We start from the raw sequence: 23,269 nt of genomic DNA, 5'->3' as shown, positions 1-23,269 counted from the left end.
AGGATGATTTGACCAAAGTAGCTAGAGCAATGTTGAAAATGGTTAAGAACATGGGGTCTACTGTGAAGTTTGAATCCCAGCTCTGTTATTGTGGGCTGTTACTTAGTTATTTATCCTCTTTCTGTGTTTCCTTGTCTACAAATAACAGCACCCAATTCATGTAACAGTTACGAGACTTAAATGAGTTAATATATAAAGTGCCTAAAATAGTGTATGAGGCATAGTGTTGAGTATTTGTGTAAATACTTACTGCTTATTAATATTGAATATATTACATTCAATGTATTCAATCTTTAAAACTTTATAAATTAAATTTAATATTAAAACATGAAAACTAAGCATTCGCTTAAATAGTTATTATTTATTAATATTATTATTATTGTTCTTTTCACATCTTTGTTACTGTAATTATCATCACATAGAAGGTTCTCCTTAAGATACAGTGATCTGGAAAAGCAACTATAAGGAAGTGCATATGAGCCAAAACCCAAATGACACTCAGTCACATGCAAATGAGAAGACAGAGACCAAGGTACAAAAGCCACAGGGCCAGAAGGCGTAGCAAAGAAGGTCAGGAGGATCCAGGATGAGTTCGCTAAAGGTTAGGTTAAAGAGCTAGTCGGCAGCAGGGTTATGCTGAACTTCACTGCCATAGTAAGGAGCTAGATTTTTACTCCAAGTTCCACGAGAAGCCATTTAGCATTTTAGACATGACAATGACATGCGTTGATTTACAGTTTATGAATATCGCTGTCGTTGCCATAGAAAGATTGGATTATAGCTTCCACTGAATAGCAGTCTCACCACTTCCATTCATCATTATTTAAAAAAATCTTAGGGCTTTTCCTAGGGAAAAATAATTCTCTGGCTGTATTTTTGGAATGCTTTTATCAGTGTTCTTAAAAGTAGAGTCAGAGTAGAGGGCTTAAATAAGTACATGTCTGCACTTTCACAGAGTCATACGCACACTCATTCTGGACAATAATTACATGGAATACACACAGATAATGATTTTTGATTCTGAAATTCATATTAATCATATTTACAGGGTTTCCAAATCATATCTCTTTGAAGAAATGTAGTTGGATGGTTAATTTACTTTAAATTAGATACAAAGAGAAAATATTCTTTAGGCCCTATTCTGTCCACCAGTTATTAGCTCCTGGCCCCCAAGGAAGGGAAGCATTGCAAATCCGATTGGATGGAACCAGGCATGTTTTACTAGTGAGTGTGGTTACTCTTCTGACCTTCCCCTCACCCCCAGCCTTAGTGCCTCTCACCCCTCTTCTCTAAGTTCACTTTGGTTTGAGTCGATTGATAGCCCACTTAGGCCACATGGTCCAACTTCATCTTACCAGATAACCTTGAAACAGGCTCTCTAGCCTCAGAGCTAGATGCCATAGATTCATGAGCTGATACCGCTGTGTGAAGAGGGGTAGATAGCAGCAGCAGGAGAACATCTCTACGTTATAATCATCTTTAATATCTAATACCTACAAGGCCATTCATGTATTCAAAAAGAATATTACACAGAAACTGACAAAAATCATAAAGCACTACATTGCCACACATGTAGAGGAACAAAGAACACAATGCAGTTTGTACGAAAGATTCCTCTTATTTAACTCATTAAGGCTTCAGCCTTAAAATTTCAAAAATATAGCCGCATAAAGTGAACTGCTTTACCTGCATGGCCAGTTCCCTCGTTCTTGGCCTCTGTGGTTCCCACAGAAGAGGTGGGTGGACTAACAGGAGGGCTGGAAGCAAAGCTGGTACACCCTGTAGATGTGTTGATTTCAAAATATTCTTGGTTGTGATTCGTTCGATGACAATCCACAGAAGACACAATAGAGGTTCGTTGTTTAGGCTAAAATAAATGAGCGTGATGACAGTATTAATACGATCATGTTCATCTTCAGCCCAAACTCCCCATCAGTGTAATCTAAGGGATGACTTTCTCAGTTAAACTATCTGGTTTTTTTATATTTAAAATATAACTGTGTTTTACAGAGAAATACTAAATAATCCCTTAATAAATTCAATAATGAAAAAATATGTGCTCAAAAATGTTATGCCATTGTTGATAAAAATCATTTAGACTTTTTGTTAGATTTCCCCAGAAGATTGTAAAAAACTAGAGTGCACAGATTTTCTCTTAGTGACCAATTTGGAAAGTTACCATTATAAGTCACCTTTCAATCAACTAACATTTATTAAACATCAACCTGCCCTGACCTGTGTGGCTCAGTTGGTTGGGCATCATCCCGCAAAGTAAAAAGGCCACCCATTCTGTTCCCGGTCAGGGCACATGCCTGGGTTGCGGGTTTAGTCCCCAGTTGGGGTGCAACCGAGAGGCAGCTGATCGATGTTTCTCACATTGATGTTTCTCTCCCTCTCTGTCTCTCTCCCTTCCCCTCTCTCTAAAAATAAATAATAGCCCTGGCTGGCGTAGCTCAGTGGATTGAGCGTGGGCTGCAAATCAAAGCATCGCAGGTTCAATTCTCAGTCAGGGCACATGCTTGGGTTATAGGCCACGGTCCCCAGCAACCGCACATTGATGTTTCTCTCTCTCTCTCTTTCCCCCTCCCTTCCCTTTCTAAAAAAAATTAAATTAACTAAAATCTTTAAAAATAAATAATAAAATTTTTAAAAACCCTGAAGATGTAAAATTTAACAATAAAAGGGCCTTCACAACACTGAAGCTTTATTAGAGCAGTTCCAATTTTTTTTGATTCATTGTATAGCCCAAGGAATTGGTGGCATTTGATATTGTCCCCAGTACTAGATGGTGAACTTGTATCATCAGAATTAAGTAAAGTTATATAGAACATTTTCCATGATCTAACAATCTACTTAGTATTTGTAGTAAACTTTAATTTTCTTTTTTAAGGATTTTAATTAATCCCCAAATAGCAAGTAGAGTTAAAATCATGGAGTGATGTCAGATGAAATCTATACCCTTTGTCAGTAATGGATTGTTCCCTATAGCAGTTTTCTACTTGTTCCCATAGTTTTAATTATGTTCACTCTTTTTGCTGCCTAGCAGAGCTTCTAACCTAGTCCTTCAAAAAAAATTGCAGTCTTTTTGGTTGTCAGAATGGTGTACACTTCCCAAGAATCAACCCAAGTATTTTTACTTTGTATTCTTCTCATTCATATTATTGAAATATTAACAATCTCACAATAGTTAAAAGAGGTGAACTGTAATTTCTTTATGATGAGTTTATTTCCCCAAAGTACAATAAACGTTTGGTTTACTAACACTTCCACTGCCCTCAAATACGTGTTAATTTAATCACTGTATTTCAGATTATTTCCCTGCATAATAGTCAAGTTACCTTGTCTCTTGTAGTTCATGTTTTTTTAAAGCAGACATCATTCAGCCTATCATCTAAAATGGACAATGAAATTGAAAATATATGTATTTTACAGTTATTTTTTAAATATAGGGTACAAACGATCACGATATGCTTTATTCTGTCACCAATGCAGTATTTTTAATGAAAGAGGTTGAGAGGCATAAATATTGTTATACGAGAAAATGCAAGTCATTTATTATTGTGACACATCAACTAAGTAATAGAATTTAAATCAGTACCCGCAGGACTCAGGTGCTTTTGAAGTATGAAATAACAGGGTTCGATGTCAGTCCTGATTTCTCATGAAATGTCTGTCCTTGAGGCTCCTGAATCTCAATTTTACATTCAGTGTTCTCTCCACTAGACTGTCTAACAGCCATCAAAGTTATGAACTATGTATGACACTGGCTGCAATGAAAACACAGGTATGCCTATCACTCTGGTTTGGTTTTATTGTGTTGTGTTTTTGTTTCACTTTGTATATAGGCAAAAACCAAATTTGTATCATTTTCCTTCTCATAAATTTTATAAAGTTCAAGCTCACTCATGTATATGACTTCTTTGCTTTTAAATATTTCTTAAATACATGTTTCTGAACCCTGACCACCCAAAGTTCTATTTATATTAAAAACACAATTTGTTATGCAAGCACGAGAGCAAATAGGTTATTTTTTTTTCCTACATTAATTCATTCTACAAATATTTGCTTTGGTGGCCAATCTGCAAATACCATGTAAGCACTGGGATACGAACAGATGAATAAGACATTGTTTCTGTTGCCCAGGTGAAAACAGACTTTTACTGGGGAAGGAATGGGGCATGAGGGGAGGGACAAGCCATCCATGAATTAGGTTTCGGCATAGCACAGCGCAGTGCAGTGCGGTGCAAAGGGCTGTGATCTGCAGAGGCACAGAATACAGAGGGACCCCAAACGGGCGGGCATCTCTAGTTTAGGGAGGGGATCAAGAAAGGCCTCCATGAGGAGGTGACTGACGAGTGGGTGGAATCCCGATGGAACAGAGGTGGTAGGCGCGCAGTAGGCAGATGCAAGAGGATGCGGGGAAGGAAAGCACAAACTAAATAGTGCAGGACGGCGAAGGGCAGAGTGTGTGAAGGCAGTGCTGGGCTCAAGACGTGAGATACTGTAAGTTGCAAGGGCCAAATCATAAAGGCCTCTAAATGCCACGTTAACAACTTTGGTCTTTAACCTGAACAATTTACTAAACCACTGAATGAAAACACAAAAAAATGCTCATAGACACAGACAACAGTATGGTGTTTACCAGAGGGAAAGGGCTGTGGGGGGAGGTAGAAGAGAGTAAAAGCAGGATAAATGGTGACAGGAGGTTTGACTTGGGGTGATGAACACACAATACAATGTACAGTTGATGTATTATAAAATTGTATACCTGAAACTTATATAATTTCATTAACCAATGTCACCTCAGTAAATTCAATTAAAATAATAATAATAATTTAAAAAACATTGAATGATTTCCAAGCAAGGGTTTCATAGTTGAGTTTGCATTTTAATAAACCTATCATAGCAATGTAGAGAACAGAGGGGTCAGACCTGGACTTGAGGAAAAAAGACTAATTAAGAGGATGTTACAGAATTTCAGCCATGACCTAATAAGGTCCTGAAGTAAAACAGTGGCAATAGGGTAGAGATAGCAGATGTTTTTAGGACATGCAAATGAGGTTAGCTCTGGCATCTGATTGGATGGGAAGGTTGATTTTTAAGGAAGGAGTCTAGGGTGACTCACAGATATCTCACTTGGGTAAATGCAAGAAGGTAAGTTTTTTAGTAGGAAACACAAATGTATACACTCCTATTCAGAAGCATGAAAGATATATGCTTGCATGCTCTTGGGACTCAGTATAGACCGTCTAATACATGGTTAGGCAAATCCAATTTATATTTCCCTTTCTTCTTTGAGCAGAGTGCTATGACCTCACTGCAGCATAGCTTGAAATAAAATATCCGGAGGAAGGCTAATAGAAATTGGAAGGGAAGAAACCATTGATCAACGTTCATCTGACCTCATTCTTTTCTTATCTACTCCTTCAGAATTGTTAGTCAGTTACTAGCCAGTTTAAAGAACATAGAGGAGTCATTGCCTAAAGCTCTCTAAGTATCTGAGGTGATGAAAAATAAGAATTATTATATGTTAATTATGTTTTTAAAAAGGATCAGCAAACTATAGGCTGTGGCCCACATCTAGTCTGCCTCCTGTCTCTGAAAATAAAGTTTTATTGGAATACATCTATGCCCATTCATTTACTTTTTTTCTCACGTTATAATGGCAGAGTAGAGAAGTAGTGATGGAGGCCATATTACCCAGAACCTAAAATATCTACTGTCTGGTCCTTTAGAGAAAAACAGTGGTCAACCCTTGTTCTAAGAGATCATTTTACACATCATTTTAGTGCTCAACAAAACCATAAGCATAGGCTCCCTTTTATTTCCCAGCCTTATGTGCATGTGGGTTGCAGACATGTAACTAATTCTGACCAAATGACGGGCAGCAGAAGGGAGCCCTCTCCATGCCCCTCTGACTGTTCAGGTGATGTGTTCCAAAATGGAGGAGGTCGTGCAACCCACACTGGACCGTATAGAGGTTGAAGTAAAACCTCCTTTATGTTCATCCACTGAGGTTCTGGGTTTGTCTGCTGAGTCAGCTAACACTACGTAGTCTCACTAGTACAGAAGGCAGTGGCTCGGAGAGGTCACGTGATTTACTCAGGATGACATTGAGTAGGAAGCAGAAGGTCTTCAAAGAGAAGGAAGGGTCTTGTGTTCCCTTCCAGATACGAGCGAATGGTGCCTCAGAACACAAAGCACAGAGGCAGGACTGAAGAGATGTGTATGTGGAGAAATGAAATAATAGCAGTGGGAGAAAAGAACAAAGAGGTAGTAGCATTATTAAAAATGGAGATGGGCCTGGAATATTTGCTTTGATTTTTAATACATTCTTTTTTTAAAACTATTCTGATGGCATCCTGCCACGTCATTCAGTATAAGAATGAAGAAGCGTTTCCACAAAAACAATGAATTTACAAATGGAGTTTTCCAAGTTTCAAAGTGTAAACAGGTTGCACTTGTGTTCACTGTGAGTCCTCCTGTAAACCATGGCCCTCGCCTGGGGTCCAGCCCTCCTATCTCCTTCCTTTCCCAAGAACTTGCTCCCACATGTTAGCTTAACCAGAGTTAGCAAACTACAGATCAGGGGCCAAATCCAGGCTCCTGGCTCATAAAGCCTATGAGCTAAAAATAGTTTTTATATTTTTTAATGATTGGAGAAAAAAGCAAAGGAAAGATAATATTAGCGACAGGTAAATATTGTATAAAAGTCAAATTTCAGTGTCCCTAAGTAAAGTTTTATTGAACTATATACACACCCATTCGTTTATATGTGGTCTATGGCTGCTTTCATACTCCCACAGCAGAGTTGACTAGTTGTAGCAGAGACAGTATAACCACAAAGTCTGAACTATCTTACTCTTTGGTCCTTTACAGGAAAAATGGTGACAGTCACAGGATGAGAGCAGACTCCCACAGGCACCCAAGGGCTCCTCCCTGCAGCAGCGTAGCATGTATACCTGACCCCAATCCTCCTCATGCTTAGGGTCTCACTGCCATGGCAGCCGTTGCTGGACTGGTTGGGAGCCCAGGTGACTAAGAAACCCACCCAATAAGGTGGGGAGATGGTTGGCAGGTGACCCACAGATGATCCAAGGCTCCAAGCCCCAGCACATGCTTCATTTTCCCAGACTTCACTTAGTAAACAAATTTATGAAATGTTCAGATAGCTGACCAGAAGCATTAACCCCAGGAATGTGGCCCTCCCGAGGGCAGTGCCCAATGAGACTGCACTGGTCCCGTCTCCATGAAGCCAGTGCTTTGCGTTATTGCCTGAAAGGGGCTGACACGTGAATTTGCGGGAGTCACACACAGGATGGCATGCATTTCCTACCCTTACTTTAGATTCTCTTCATTAGAACCTATTATCATAAGGATATCCTGATGTTCTGTAAAGATATACATGAAATAATATATTCTGACACAGCATTAAGAATTTCACAGCATCTTTGCAACCCAGATAAATATGATTCATTTAGGAGTAAAATGATAACCCCTAGCTCCCGACTAAGATGCCATCTAGGTAATGTGTATATTTACTTCCAAGGTTTTTTCTGGATTGGAATGTAAGTTTCAAATATCCACTTTCATGTTTCCTCCTGTGTTATTTTCAAATTATTTAAACTAATGGATATTTAAAAACCCACTTACTTGGATATCAAATCATTTGAATTCACTTAATTTAATTGTGAAGGGACCTCATCAACCTCCTAATAAAATGTCAAGTAGGACTACAGAAATATTCTGTTGTGACTACAAAGAAAAAGTGGTGCTGGCAAAAGCCAATGGCGGTATTAAATTATTCAAGCAAAACCGAAGTTCAGAATGAGTTCCAAGAGAAGCTGGCTGGATGTCAGAAAATTAGCAAGTGACATCAACAACAATATTTGGAAATGATACACTTCCCAGACACTGGCCCATTGATAAATTATATCAATATTAAATCAATATCCTTCCCACTCAATGGTAATAGATTAGATGCTTTCTTAAATACTTCTAAAAACTAGGATGGAGATGATTGGTAAAAATTGCAAGCTAGACCAGTAGTATTTTCTTTTAGAATGTCAATCAACCTAGAATATTTTGTGTATCTGGGATACGGTGAAAAAAAAGAATTCAAAGTATTTTTCCTCAAAATGATAGCATATTGTCCCAATACCATCATTTCTCCACTGATCCGAAAAGTCGCCTTTATTATGCTAAATTTCCAAAGATAGACTGGCTTTCCACTTTTGGACTCCACTATTCCATCCTCTCAGTTACTGCTGTGGCTTCTCCTACTTCTAGAGGTTCTAGTAAATGGATGTTGGATTTCTCTGGTCCTTCTTATTTTATATTTTGACAGTATTCTACATTTGGTGTTCCAAAGCACTTTCATTAATTTGTTTTTAAAAATACTATCGACCACCAGCCATGTTTCAGCTACTCTCCTAGGCTCCGAGGATATATCAGTAAACAAATGAGGGAGAGGATGAAACTTCTAAGCATTTTATTGTGACTTTGGGTGTAATGATCCTACTTTTATTTTTCGAAAAGGAATTCCATTTTAAAAATAGCCTCTTCTTAATTTCATGAATTCAATAACCTCTCACGCCTTTCTGAAGATACCAATTACAATCTTTTTCTTGCATTAACTGTTTTCTCAGAGGTCATTTACTTGTTCATTGACCTTGGTTTCTCTCTTGTTGGTTGAAGTTTCAGGAGTTCCTATGTGCCTCTAATACTACCACCCTCTGCTTTTCATCACTGCTACGGAATTATTCTTATTTCTATATTTATTTTACCATTTTAATTGGATGCCAGAAAGGAGGAGATATAAACAGTTGGGATCAGTTCACCATTTTGAGTTACAATTTCTCTTATTTTTCTGTCTTGATCACTTTTTAAAAAGTATAGAGAAGGGATTTGAAGGCGTCTAGACAAAAACTCAGTAGGGGTAAATGTCATTAAACTTTTATTATAAATGTTATACAAATATAAAATGATTTCTATTTTTTCCTTTTCAGTAAAAAGAAAAAAACCTTTAATATGGAGTACAGTTATTTATTTACTCACTTATTTGGGGTTACCAATATAATAGTTGATATGATTAAGGCTTGTTCTATAGATTGAGAACTTTTATCTTCAGGTAGGCAAAATATCATTCTTTTACAGTACAGATTCTAGACAAATGCAGACAGAGAGAGAAATGCATGGCCACCTGAGAAAGTTAATGTGGGTATGAGTAAGTATCAAGTATTGGGAGGGTGACACACTTCTAGGAACCCCGAAATTTGTTATCTCATTTAAGCCTATAACATTGGTATTAAAAGCAGTTATTACTCTTTCCATTCTATGGTGGATTTGAGATTTAGAGATAGTCTCACAGTTAACAGATTAGGGAACTGAAATTAAAAGTTGTAAAGAATTTTAAATTGCATTTTCCCCCTAGGACACCACAATATGGATAAAGCAAGAAGAAGTGACAAAGTACAGGTAGGGCTGGAGCCTAATAGCTCTTGAGTTTTTCACATTTTATCAGTGAGCAATTTTCCTACTCTTCAGTCTATTGACAGCGTTTTTTAAAAAATCATTGTTCTAAAGGCTGTTGAAGAAAATACAAGTGGGTGGAAAACAGGAACAAATGGAATCTAATTCTACTTTGTATCAATATCAAACCCTGCAGTCACTCAGTGTTGAAAGGCAGACATTTTTTATATCTGTATATTTTATGCTTTTACCTCAATTCATTTTTACATAAAGATATTTGGCTATGGATTAACATGTATACTCATCTTCTATTAAAAGAGACAAATTATAAAACAGTATATCTCTAGTATTTAATATATGTAAGCATAAGTGTTAAGATTTTAAAGTGGAAAATATGTAGCATATGTTTCTCCATATCATTTCTGCACACACGTTATTCAAATCTGAATCGGAAAGGCTACATGTAGACAGGAGAGGGTAATAAAAGTTTTGGTTTTTATTCTAGTTTTATTCAATAAAAGCATTAAGTTGCTCTGGACTGAATGTAGATATTAAAAACCTGGAGAGCATTTTTACCTCCAAATCATGAAGTTTACTCTCACAGAAGCTTCTCTCAGCTTTAAATTGTCATGACTTTCTTGCAAAAAATATTTTTTGAATTAGGCATTTCAAATACTTATGCATTATTATATCAAAGATGCTCATATAAAATTCAAATGTGTCCAAAATTAAGATCAGCTTTATATCCCAATTTCTTTTAAAAAAATATTTTAAATGATTTTTTCCAGTTTAAGAATAGCAGGAACTAATTATGCAAAGGATAATAGAAGAAATGTTCTGAGCAGCCAAAATAGGAAGCTCCTACCACTGTGTGGGTGAAGGAAAGACATTTTTACAAATAAAGATGCATGTTGCTTTTTTTTTTTACAACTTAATTTTTAAATTATTTTTTCTGCATTTTTGAGAAAATTGTAGATTTACATGCAGTTGTGAGAAATCTCATGTGTCCTTTTCCAAGTTTTCCCAATGGTAAATCTTGCAAAAATATAGTACAATATCGCAGCCCAGATATGGGCACTGACACAACCAAGAAACAGAACAATTCTCTCTCTCAAGGATCCTTCCCTTGGCCCGTCATAGCCACACCTACTTCTCTCCTGCCCCTCCTCCTCCTGGAAGCCACCAATCTAGTCTCTATTTCTAAAGTTCTGTCATATCAAGAGTGATTGATAAATAGAATAATACAGCACCTTTTGAGATTCGCTTTTGTTGGCATAATTCTCTGCAGAATCATCTTTGCAGTTGTGTGTATTGATAGCTTGCTCCTGGTCGTGCTGGGTAGCATTCAATGGTATGGATGGAACACCGTTTGTTTAATCACTCACCCACTGGAGGGCATCTGGGTTGTTCCAGTTTTCAGCTTTTATGAATAATGCTGCCATAAATATTCATGTAGAAGGTTTTAGGGTAAACTAAAGTTTCCTCTTAGCTGGGATAAATTTCCAGTAGGGCGAGTGTTGGGTGCTTTGGTTGTAAAGGGCTTAATGTTTTAAGAAACTGCCCAACCGTTTTTCCAGAGCTGCTGTACCATTTTACTTTCCACCAGCAATGTATGTGTTTCTCCATATACTTGCCAGCATTTGGTGTTGTCACTACTTTATTTTTACTCATGTTGATAGGTGTGTGGTGACAGCTCACTGTGGTTTTCATTTGTGTTTCTCCAATAGTAACGTTGAACAACTTTTCCTGTGGTTATTTGCCATTTGTATATCCTCTGCAGAGAAATGTCTCTTCATGTTTTTTTCTCTTTTCCTAAGTGGGTTGTTTGTTTTTATACTGTTTAGTTTTGGGTGTTCTTTATATATTCTATATATAACGTAATATGAATATAACATAGTATGAGTACTGTAAGTATAAACCAGACCTTGAGATTGGGTAGACTAATTCCTTGCAGTTTATTCTTGTTTCCAAAATTGTTTTAGTTATCCTAGTTCCTTTACATTTCCATGTGAATTCTAGAATAATCTTGTACATATCTTCAAATAATCTTGCTGGGGTTTTGATAAAAATTACATTAAACTTGTATATCAACTGGGGGAAATTTCACATCTTTATTAGATTCAGTTTTCTAATCCATAAACACTTTCTTTACACTTATTTAAGTTTTTTGTTTCTTTCGTGTGTGATTATAAATGGTATTGTATTTTAAATTCTAGTGTCCACATGATTATTGCTAGATCATAGAAACACAACTGATTTTTTAATGTTTATTTTTTTATCCTTTGACCTTACTGAATTCACTTATTAGTTATAGGAGGGTTTATGTAGATTTGGGGGGATTTCCTACCTAGACAATTATGTCATCTGCAAATGAAACAGTTTTATTCATTCCTTCTCAAGCTATATGCTTTATGCCTTTTTTTTAACTGCACAGCTAGGACTTCCAGCACCATGTTGAATAACAGTGGGGAGGAGAGTGGACACCGTCACTTTGTTCCAGGCTTCAGAGAAAAGCATTCAAATTTGCACCATTAAATATCAGCTGGAGATTTTTTTTTTATGAATGGTCTTGATCAAGTTGAGGAAGTTCTCCTCTCTGTCTATTTTTCTGAGAGGATTTTTTTAAAAATCATAAATGGATATTGAATTTTATCAGTTGCTTTCTTTTGCTTCAATTGATCTGCTTCTATGGTCATGTGGTTTTCCTTCTTACTTTTCAAACATTGTACCAGTCTTTTATCACTGGAATAGGCTGCACTTGGTCATGGTGCATAATTCTTTCCATATCTTGCTGAATTCTACTTACCAATATATTGTTAAGAATTTTTGTGTCTATGTTCATGATGGGTATTGCTCTGTGGTATTTGCTTTTTGTGTTGTTGGGGATTTTTTGTTTGTTTGTTTGTTTGTTTGTTTTTGGTTTTCTGTACTGTCTGGTTTTGGCATTTGGGAAATATTAGTTTCATAAAATGAATTGCAAAGTTCCTCTCTTTTTCCAGGAAAAGATTGTTTAGAATTGGACTTAAATCCTCCTTAAGTATTTGTTATAATTCTCTAGCAAAATCATTGCTTTTCTTAAAGATTTGTAAATTATGAATTCAATTTCCTTAATAGTTATAGGACTATTAATGCTATCTTTTTCATATTGGGTGAATTGTGCTAGTTTGTGATTCATGTAAGCTAAATTGTTGAATTTATGTGGGTAGAGTGGTTTGCAATATTCCTTTATTAATCTTTTGATGTCTCTAGTGATACTCTGTTTCATTTCTGATATAGGCAATTTGTGTCTTCGTCTCTTTTTTCAATTCTGTTTAAGAGCAGCAGGAGGTAATTTTATAATGATTTATAGAAGATATGTTTTGAGCAGCCAAACAGGGAGCATATGTCAATGTGTGTATGAGAGCAATTTTTTTTTACAAATAAATGTGCAGTACGCACTGCTTTTTAACCTACCAAAAGTCATTCTGCTTTCCAATTCTTACTTCACATCATTACTTTACTAATAATACCTTTCATTAAACACATGCTGTGTCAGGAATCCTACAATATGCTTTCATGCAAATACAACAACTGCAAAAGTGAATATTATTTACCACATTTTTACAGATTGGGAAATTGAGACTTTTCAAAGGATACTCAATAACTTTCACAGACACTTTTACAACCTAGCTCTCTCAACACTGCAAAGCAATGCACACCCTTTCCGATGCACCACGCTGCATTTCTTTTTCTATAATTACCCAAACTGTCTTTCTATATAGTAAAAGTAATGGTGCCTTTTTTTTTGGCTTGTTAAGTAAGAAGATTACAGCTTAAAACATTTTACCCTAAGTGTGTGTAAGTAAAAGCAATTGCGATGGGGCTTACCACCAAGATGAAAATAAGAGTAGATTGAAAAAAGAAGTTAAAGGTTAAGGCAGAAAGGTGTGACACTGCCAGTACTTACAGGAATAAATTTAAGATGATAAGAAGTTTTAAGAATGAGTACATAGAACTTCTCTTGGAATAAAACTTTATCAGTGTCATAGAAACTTATGTCATATGATGATAGAGACTTTTTTAATAAAGATAACATATTTGAATCAATATCAGCTAACCATTTCAACTCTTTCAGCTGTTAAGTATTTTTCTAAAGCTCTTACCAAAATATATATTAATAAAAGTTTTTCTTTCTCTCTGTCCCATCTCTGGTAAACCCCTTCCTAGAACAGTCTTCCCTGGGTTTTACCCAACCATACTCAATGAATTAATACAAATAATCCTTATTGAGCACCAGTTATGTCCTAGGTGCTGTTTTAGATACAAGGATTGAGCATACAATAATCGTTACAATATGACATTGTTCTTATTCTTTCAGAACATCAATTTGTGTGGGAAATAAAGGCACCGAACAAATCCACACATAAATACTAATCCAGGTTTAAAATATGCTATAAAGGAAAACTAGCATAAAGGAGATGGGAAATGAGGTGGTGGCTACTTTATATTCAGTGGTCAAGAAGGCCTCGCTCATAAGGTGGCATCCGAATAATGACCTGAAGGAAGGACGATAATGAGCCAGGTAAGTGTCTAGGAGAAGGGCGTTCCAGACAATTCAATGAGTATAAAAAAAGGAAAGCTAAGGCAGGAACTGTGTGGTTTAGCTGAGGTGATGTAGAAAAGATGGCACGGCTGGAGTACAATGAGCTCGGTAGAGAATGACAGGGGGTAGACTGAGAGGATAAAGAAAAAGGCAGATTCTATAAGGAGATGCAAGGTTTTAGTCTGAGTGAGGTGGGAAGCCCCTGGAAGTCTGAGCGGATGAATAACACGATCTGATTTATGCTCGTGTAGGTGCATCTGCCAATTTGTGAAAGGATAACAAGGGCACAGCAGTCACGGCATGGAAACAGGGCACAAGGCTCTTCCAAAAGTCAAGGCAGGGGAAATTAATGGCTTGTACGAGAGTGACAGCAGAGGCATGGTAAAAAGGGCCTGATTCAAGACATACTTTATAAAACAGGCCAGGGGGACAATTTTTAAACTCTTTGAACTCAGGGCTATGTCATACCCTGAAAAATTATTGAGAACACTGAAGAGTCTTTGTACAGGAGGGTTATACCTGTAAATATTTAGTATGTTAAAATTAAAACTGAGATATTTTCAAAACATAAGAATACAAGTGCACATTTCATTAGCCATCAGAGCTATGATGTCATTGCACCCCACTGCACAATGACAGAGAACTCCATCTAGCACTTGTGCTCAAGTAAAAGCGGAAAAGACAATGTGTTTGTATTATTATGAAAACAGTTCTGACCTCACAGACCTTCTGAAAGGCTCTTTGAGACTGCCAAGGGGTCCGGAACCATGGTTGAGAATTGCTAGCCTAGAAGCTTTTCTGATGGATTGGATGGGAGAGTGTGAGAAAAAGAAAAGAATCAAGGACAGGGTCATGTCTGCCAGCCTGAGCTGCCACTAATTGGAATACAGAGCTCAGTGCTACACAAGTTTAGTTTGAGATGCTTTTGAGCCATTCACCTGAGATCTAGAGTCGCTGGCTCAATGTGAGCCTAAAGTTCAGGGAAGCAGTCCTGGCTGGAGATACAACTTTAGGAGTCATCAGCATAAAGACAGCATTTGAAAGCATTTAAAGCTCTGCAACTGGATGTGAGCACCTAGGGAGTGAGTGTAGATTGCGAGAAGAGGTCTGAGGATAATCCCTGGGATTAATCATTCAACCAATGAATTCCACCAGTGAAATTCCAAATGTTATCTATTTAGAGCAGTCTCCCTCAGCTGACTAAAGGTGGTTTTAGGTCATTTTTATCTGTGAATACCCTCTTATGATGCCCAGCATACAGTAGACACTCAACTCTGTTTACTGAATGAATGAATAAATAAAGTAACAATGTGTTCTGTGGCATGTTCATAGCTAAATTCCATAATTTAGAACAGGCAAGATTAGGAAGTTGAAGTGATCAGCTTCAGATTCATACATTGGGTATACTATTCATCGTGTGGTCAAATGGGTTTCCATGAAACTAGAGGCAGAGGCAATTGTGGGCTTTAACCTTTACCCAGTGCAAGCCAATGACAACTGACCAACAGGAGGGATGATGTTAGATTTTAAATTCTAGTTCCCACTAAGACATTTAAAACAATACAATTGTATGCAGCAGAAAGAAAGAAGGAGCTCCTACCCTTTCCAATAGCATGGATGGAACTGGAAAGCATTATGCTAACCAAAATAAGCCAGGCAGTGAAAGAGAAATACCACATGATCTCACCTTTAACAGGAATCTAATCAACAAAACAAACAAACAAGCAAAATACAACCAAAGCCACTGAAATTGAGAACAGGCTGACAGTGAGCAGAAGGGAGGGGGAGAGAATGTCAGGGGAAAGGGGGAAGGGTTTGCAGGAACTAGTAGAGGTAACATGGACAATAACAAGGGGGGAGTGGAGACAGGAGGAGGGAGAGGAGGCCTTGGGGTTGAGCTGGGATGGGGGTTAAGGGCAGAAAACTGTACTTGAACAACAATCAAAATTAAAAATTAAAAAAATAAACAGACATAATGAACATCTCCCCCCCACAAAAAAAAAATAAATAAAACAATAATACCAACTCTACTTTCTGGACATTGTATTTTCTAAGGAAATTTTTCTCAGAGAAATTTTCATTTATGCATTCTCATTCCAACTGCCTTGAGATGTTCTGGGGAGAAAGGCCAAGGAATGGCATCCATTGAGATGTATGTGGAAGAAAAACCCTGAATAACACAAAAGAAAACACCTACTTAACAAGGTCTGCTGCTGTCAATAACACTGTGTGCCCAAAATGCAGAGAATTATAGTTTATGCTTAGAAAAGGAGATGACTTTGTTTTTACATGTGCAAAGTGTCAGTAACAAATAATTCCCCATTTTCCTAGTGGATAAATCCAGCTGAGCTTCATCAAAAGAAATGAAGATGAATAATAATTCACTGGCATATATGTATGAAGAATGATGGGGATTATATTCATCAATAAATGATGCAGATTGTACTGGGTGCTTCCCAGATTCTGGCTCTTTCCTTCCCCACGCTGGCTCGGCCTGACCCAGTTCTGTGTCTTTTATCTTCATTGGCTTCTCTCTCATCCCAAATGTCAGGAGCTCATGTCCCTATGGCTCTCTCATGCAGACACCTCTGAGGAACGAAATGCTGGGGGTTGGACCCACCCCACAGCTGACCAGCATCATTTTACGTAGATTCAAATGATTCTATCCACTTGAAAAGGCTTCCAAATACATTTCGTAAAATCCAAAATTGCCATCCCCGGAGCCACTTGTGGATGAGAGACAGCGAAAGTGAGAGGACTGTCTCTCGGAAGTCCTATTTCAAATGTGGGCAAACACTACTTTTCTAGTTGCCACTAGGATAGGAAGCTGGGTTGCTCTGGGGCTTTACAGTTTACACAGCACCGTGGTGCATTTTGTCAGAGCTGAGCTTTGCTACATCCCTGAGAAGGAAGCAAAGCAAACACCATCCTCACTTTGCTGATGAACGGAAGGGTCAGAAAGATTACACAGAGGGTGTGTGAGAGAAGACTGGTTAGAAATGAATTCCTAGAAAAGGCCCAACCAGCAAAATTTTGCATACGTGTCATGAGTTTTGTAGACCGTCCTATTCGAAAACACCAGAAATACTAAAATTAAATACTTAAAGATACTGATTACTTGGTGTGGGGTATGGCCCAGGCATTTTTTTAAAAGCTGCCCAGGAAATTCTAATTTGTTGAGGACTACTGGTCGATGGTTGGAGCCATTGACAATTTCTGTCTCCTTTCCAAATTGTTCTTTGTTTCATTTAAGACTGGTTTCTGTTATTTTATTATTTTTCTGGTTTTAGCCCCTACTTCTCACTTAGCTTTGGTTGCAAGGCTCCAAATTACTGAATATAGTCTTCTTGGGTTTCCTCCTTTAGGCTATAAATCGTGGCCATCTGTGTTTCTGCTCTTCTTCCTTTCTCCAATCTATCAGTCTCCTCTCAAACTTCATCACCCCTCTGGAATACAGACGTTCCATCTTCATTATTCTCTCCCTGGTGAGCTAATTACCATAAACAGACTACTAGAGTTAGGAGACCAGAGTTCTTCCAGTCAGTGGCTGTGTAACACGGGGAAAATTATTCAACTCCTTCAAGTCTCAGACCCAATCAGTAAAATTTTAAAAAGCACCTACCTTGTAGTGTTTTTATAAGAAATAACTGAAACACATGCTCAATAATAGAAATAAGTGGTTTGACACTCAATAATAAAAATATTTTAAAAGGTTGTCTTTTAAAAGTTCTTTTTTATTCCTTATCTATTCTTGGCTGCAACCTGATACAATATTCTGTACTCTTTCTGAGTTATATGCTTCTGCTTTTTACATACCCACTCTCATTTCTAATTTTAACATTTAGCATATGTACTCTATAACCCTGCGGTGCCCAGTAAAATGTTATTCTAGATTTGGCAAGAATTGTATATAACCCAAGTTCTAAACTCTTAATAATGAAAGGAAGAGATTGTATGGATTATCATAAAATTGCTTTATTGTTAGCTCATTAAGCACACAAAAAGTCCAGCAGGATATCCAAAATATTTATTTCCTTCAGGCTGAGTTCTTGCCTGATTTAAACAGAGTCCATCGTGGACAGGAGTTCAGGGGCATCTCGTCTTTCTTCAGATCATCTCCCTGGGACTCCTGGAGAACTGGGCCCTGGACTTCTCCTCTCTGTCCTGTACCCCTCTGGTCTCTTTGCTTCTCTTTGACAGAGTCCCCCCTTAGCTGTGAAAGAGTGTAGCCAGGTCCCTTGACTTTGTCCAGTCCTACTGTGGCTGAAATTTAAAGTATGTGGTGGGATCTGGACCCTCAGGATTACCAGAATTTCCAAATTCTCCAGGTGAACTTTCTGTTAGTCACCATCTACGTTCATTAAAATATGTAATTACAATGTGCAGTATTATGCACCTATTTGGATGATTTATCTGTGATATTGTATCAAAATAGGCTCTCTTTTCTGCCTTGACCGTGGGTCACTTCTCAAGCATCTTCTTCCATTATTTTAGATTTAATTTGTGTCATGGAAAAGGAGAAAGGAGCAGAAAAATCCATCTACCTAGAACCACCAGCAAGGGTGCAGCCCCCAAATCCAGTACTTTATCAATTAATTCTTTATCCAAACACTCCAGGAATGCCAGTGTTTGAACTTTGCAGCTAATTATTATAAATTTGACATTTCAGATCCCATCACTTACATTTCTCCCATCAATTTTTAGTCTTCTTTCCCATCCTCTACACCCAGATTTAATTTCCTGCATCCTGAAACTTAAAAAAAAACAAAAAAAGCAGTTTCTTACATTCTGCCTGTCCCTCAATACCCCTCCATACTACTTTCCTTTTACCACCTAATTATTCAAAAGATTTATCTACAATCAGTACATTGTTTTTTCTCCAACTCTTCAGTCCTTTGCATCTTCAGCTTCTACCTTCTCCACTTGAGTTAAATTGCTTTCTTGAAGGTCTTTAACCTTATGGCCACCAAATGAAGTGACATTTTGAGCTCCCTTCAGCTCTGCATCCTAACAAGTTTTGACAACATTGATTAATCTCTTCTTCAGTTTTCTTTTCTTTCTTTATATTTATGATAATGTTTTGTCTTCCTTGTTTTATATCTCTCAATGCTCCTTCCCTCTCTCTCTTTGCTAAAGTCTTCTTTCTAAAGTATCTTGAAAGAAGTTACATAAATTTACTGATTCTTAATTTCCTCATATATAAAATAAAGATAATATCCATTCCAAAAAAGTCATGAAAATTGTTATATTATATACTTAACAATATTCCTGAAGTGTAAACATTTCCAGCATTCTATCTTTAACACTACCTCCCTCTACCATCAAATTGTATAAATGACTAAAATCTTCCCCTTAAGCTTTTGCCTCTCACCAGAGATCCAATATTTCTAATTTGTATATCATGGCTCATGCTCAATAACATTATTAAAATTTTTTATCATGCCACCCTCTTCTCATCAAAATTAATTTCTGCTCAAGTTTTTCTTGGATTTTTCAAGGTCATTTCAAAATCCCAGCCAACCAGGACCAGATTATTAGTCATCTTTAATTCCCTTATATCTAATCCCTCTAATCCATTTCCCTGATATCTAATCCATCTCTAGCCCCTTGCTTTACACTTTATCCAAAGTGTCTCTTACATCAAGTACTATACAAAAAGAATAAAAATCAGGACCAAGTTATATTTATCCCAGAAATGCAAAGTTGGGTTAACATTAAAAAAATTAAAACAATGTAATTTATCACATCAACAGAACAAAGGAGGAAAAATCATATGATCATCTAATTATACATAGAAAAAAACTGGAAAACTTCAACACCCTTTTATGCTACATACAGACTCTCAGCAAACTACAATAGAAGGATTCATAGAATAAAAACAGGTTATACCATACTTAATGCTGAAATACTGAATGTTTTCCCTCAAAGGTAGCAAATAAGGCAAAGATTTTGGGTTTAACCAGTTCCATACACAGGTGCACTGCAGTCACAGCAGTAAAATAATAAATTAATAAATAATAATAGAACTAAAGACTAAAAAAAGAAAACATAAGACCATCATTATTATCATTATTCTCAGATGACAGGAGAGAACCATTAAAAGTTAATTTTAAAAGGAACTAATATAACTTTTCAATAAAATTATGCAGGTGGTAGGACACAAGAATAATTCAACTGCATTTCTATACACCAACAATGAACAATTGAAAGTGGAAGTAATATACAATACTGAAGCATTAAGTCAACCCAATGCGGAAAGTCTTTTTCCATGTAGGAAAAAAATGAATCTCAACTCTTACATCACACCCTACAAAAAACAATTTGAGATAGATCATAAAAGTAAATGTAAAACCCAGAACCAGAGAGTACTTAGAAAAAATATGGGAGCACATACTTACAACCTGGACAAAACAGAGAAAGCGCAAACTATGAAATAAAAATTGATAAACCAGATGTCCTCAAAATTAAAATACTCTATCAAAAGCCACCATTAAAAATACATAGGCAAATCACAGACTAGAAAAACATATCTGCAGTGCATAAAAGTCACAAAGGACCCATGTCTTTTGGAATTATAGGAGAATTTACAAAGAATTAGTGCAAATTAACAATTAGAAAGTTGAACAATCCCATTAAAGAGACTTGAACAGACACTTATCAAAAGAACATACAAGAATGGTCAATAACCATGGGAAAGGTGCTTAACACCATTAGTCACCAGGAAAATGCAAATTAAAACCATAATGAGAAATCTTTTCACACCCATATGAATGACTAAAATAAACTAATGTCTAATACACCAAATGTTCACAAAAATGTGGAGAAACTGAAATTCACACACACTTCTGTTGGGGATTATACAATGCAACAACTACTTTGGAAAAGCTCTGGGCAGTTCCTTTTAAAGTTAGCCACTGATCTAACCCTGTAAGCGAACAATTCCAATCTGGCATTTATATGAAAACTTATATCTATAAAAAGCCTTGAACTTATATCTATAAAAAGCCTATCATTCACAGCGCATTCATTCAAAATAGCCAGCAACAGGAAGCAACACAATTATCAAGCAACAGGAAAATGGATGAATAGTATCATATTAATCCCCTGGAATACTACTCATCGAAAAAACAAACAAACAAAAACACACGTGAATTCCCAAAACATTATGTTTGGTGAAAGAAGCCAGACATCGATATCCAAAACACACAAACACACTGTAGGACTCCATTTCTATAGAGTCAACAAGAAGAAATAGGAAATCCTAATCTGTGGTGATAAAAATCAGAAAAAAGCTCCCTCTTAGGTGGGAATTGGGGCGAGTCCCAATTGGAAAGAGCCATTGGAAAGAGCCAAGAGATAATTTTCTAGGGTGAGGTCAGTGTCCTATATCTTGTTTTGCATGGGGTTATACATAGATATGCAACTGTCAAAATTCATCAGATTGTATTTTCTTCAATTAGGGAGAAATATAGATGCTTGACTAGGAAAACACTAAAAAAGCCATTCCAAGTAGCATATTATTTAGTAGAGAGAAGACTGGCATGTCAATAGACCTACCTCAAATTTTATGTCAAAGGTAATATTTGTTCGAGTTTAAAAATAATTTAATTTTCAAGTATAAGTAAATAAATGCAGCCCTGTGAATTCATCCTAATAGAGAAACTCAACCCTGGGGGTTAATATGCTAGAGAAAAACAAAGAGAAGTCAGTAAGTATACAAATACTTCAGTCTCTATGAATTCAAAATAGAATGTTTCACAAGCTGGAAAATGTTAAGACATGAAAGAGTCCAAAGAAGCAAAGGTAAGATCAAACACAGGATGCAGAACTAACAGCTGTGACTTGGTGAGTTAATAAACATGCCAAATAAAATCAAACTCAATGAAACACCACAAAGTCTGTAGCTCCCAAGTAATTAACACAGAAATTAGAAACATGCAATGTACAATCATCCCAACCTCATATAGAATGCAAGGACTCCTTGCTGAAGTCCTGGCTACAGTGGATATTTTCTGTGTGTGGGTAGAGTGATGGAAAGTAGACTAGATAAAGGCAGGCAAAAGGCAAAGGGAAAGTAACTGAGCATGCTCCAGGTAGTACCCATATGCAGTGAATGAGATGAAAGTGATGTTTTATCTCTCACAGACTCTATATCACTTTCACAATGACACTGGACACATGTGCCAATGTCCTGGCAAATGAATGTAGACTCATGAATACAGCAGCATTTACATTTTTATTGTCAAGGCTCATAGCCAGTTTTAAGAGTGAAATGATCATTTCAACTATGTTATTAATCTCGAATAAATTTAAAAAGTGTTTTAATACCCACAAGTCAATCTAACTCCCCATTTCTTGAGTTTCCATACAGAAAGCCAGAGTTAGCAAACACTTTAGAGGACTAAACTTGTGATCAAAATATAGGCTTTAACATAAGCCAACCAATAATTATCTTTTGTTTGGAACAGTTAGTTGGGGACCATTCTTCACCGCTAACACACCTGGACTCGTCAGAACACACCAGGGAGCCCCTTGTTCCATCCATCTGGCTGCCCCCACCCATACTCTCTAGTCTCCAAACCCTTTCCCAGAGTCACAAGTCCTACCCCAACACTCCCTTGTAATTATTTCCAATTAAATTCTCTGTTCCCTGCTCTCTACAATGAATAAGGAGCCCCAGGGGATCAGGAGTCACGAGGAGAGATAAGTAATGCACCAAAGTCTCTGAGGTGAAAAGAAAAGCAGCCCCACTGAGGTTATATCCTTTCCCAATTACATACCTTAGCTGCCATTGTTCTACTACATGTGTACTTGCAGGCTGCACTGGTTCTACTGTCAATGCCATAATCCTTAATCCCCTGGCTTTTTTCCTCCTCAGATCGTTATTATAACAGCTAAGCAAGGAAGGTGGAGTTCATTACCTTGATAAACATTTAATAATGGACAAAACTGAGGAATAGAGTCAAGGTGGAATTTCTGGCTTTAATGACACCTCTGCTTTTCTTCAAAATTTACCAAAATATAGTCATCCAAAAAAAAAATATGTAAAGAATGATTTATGGAGTAAGTTTCCTTAGTGCTGCTTAGATTGCAGATATGTAGAAAGAAATCTGCTTTTCATTCACTGAATGACTGAATGCAATTACATTAGAGAATGTATATTAGTATAAAAAGTAAGTATGTTTGGTAATGGATTTTATGAACTCATATGTAGGA

General features: G+C 36.8%; 1 protein-coding gene across 6 annotated transcripts in view; it reads right to left on the bottom strand.

The window, feature by feature from the left end:
* The window catches only part of ANKS1B (ankyrin repeat and sterile alpha motif domain containing 1B), an 830,913-nt gene that overhangs the window by 514,973 nt on the left and 292,671 nt on the right, over positions 1–23,269 (bottom strand). For all 6 annotated transcript variants that reach the window (XM_045826440.1, XM_045826441.1, XM_045826442.1 and 3 more), the window contains exon 12: positions 1,687–1,867. In XM_045826440.1, coding sequence (XP_045682396.1) covers positions 1,687–1,867 — 181 coding nt within the window. The remainder of the gene's footprint in view (positions 1–1,686; positions 1,868–23,269) is intronic.

Source organism: Phyllostomus hastatus, unplaced genomic scaffold (genome assembly GCF_019186645.2).
Source record: "Phyllostomus hastatus isolate PE091 unplaced genomic scaffold, TTU_PhHast_1.1 phas_scaffold_755, whole genome shotgun sequence".
Classification (NCBI taxonomy): domain Eukaryota; kingdom Metazoa; phylum Chordata; class Mammalia; order Chiroptera; family Phyllostomidae; genus Phyllostomus; species Phyllostomus hastatus.
This window is presented reverse-complemented; position numbering and strand designations above follow the sequence as displayed.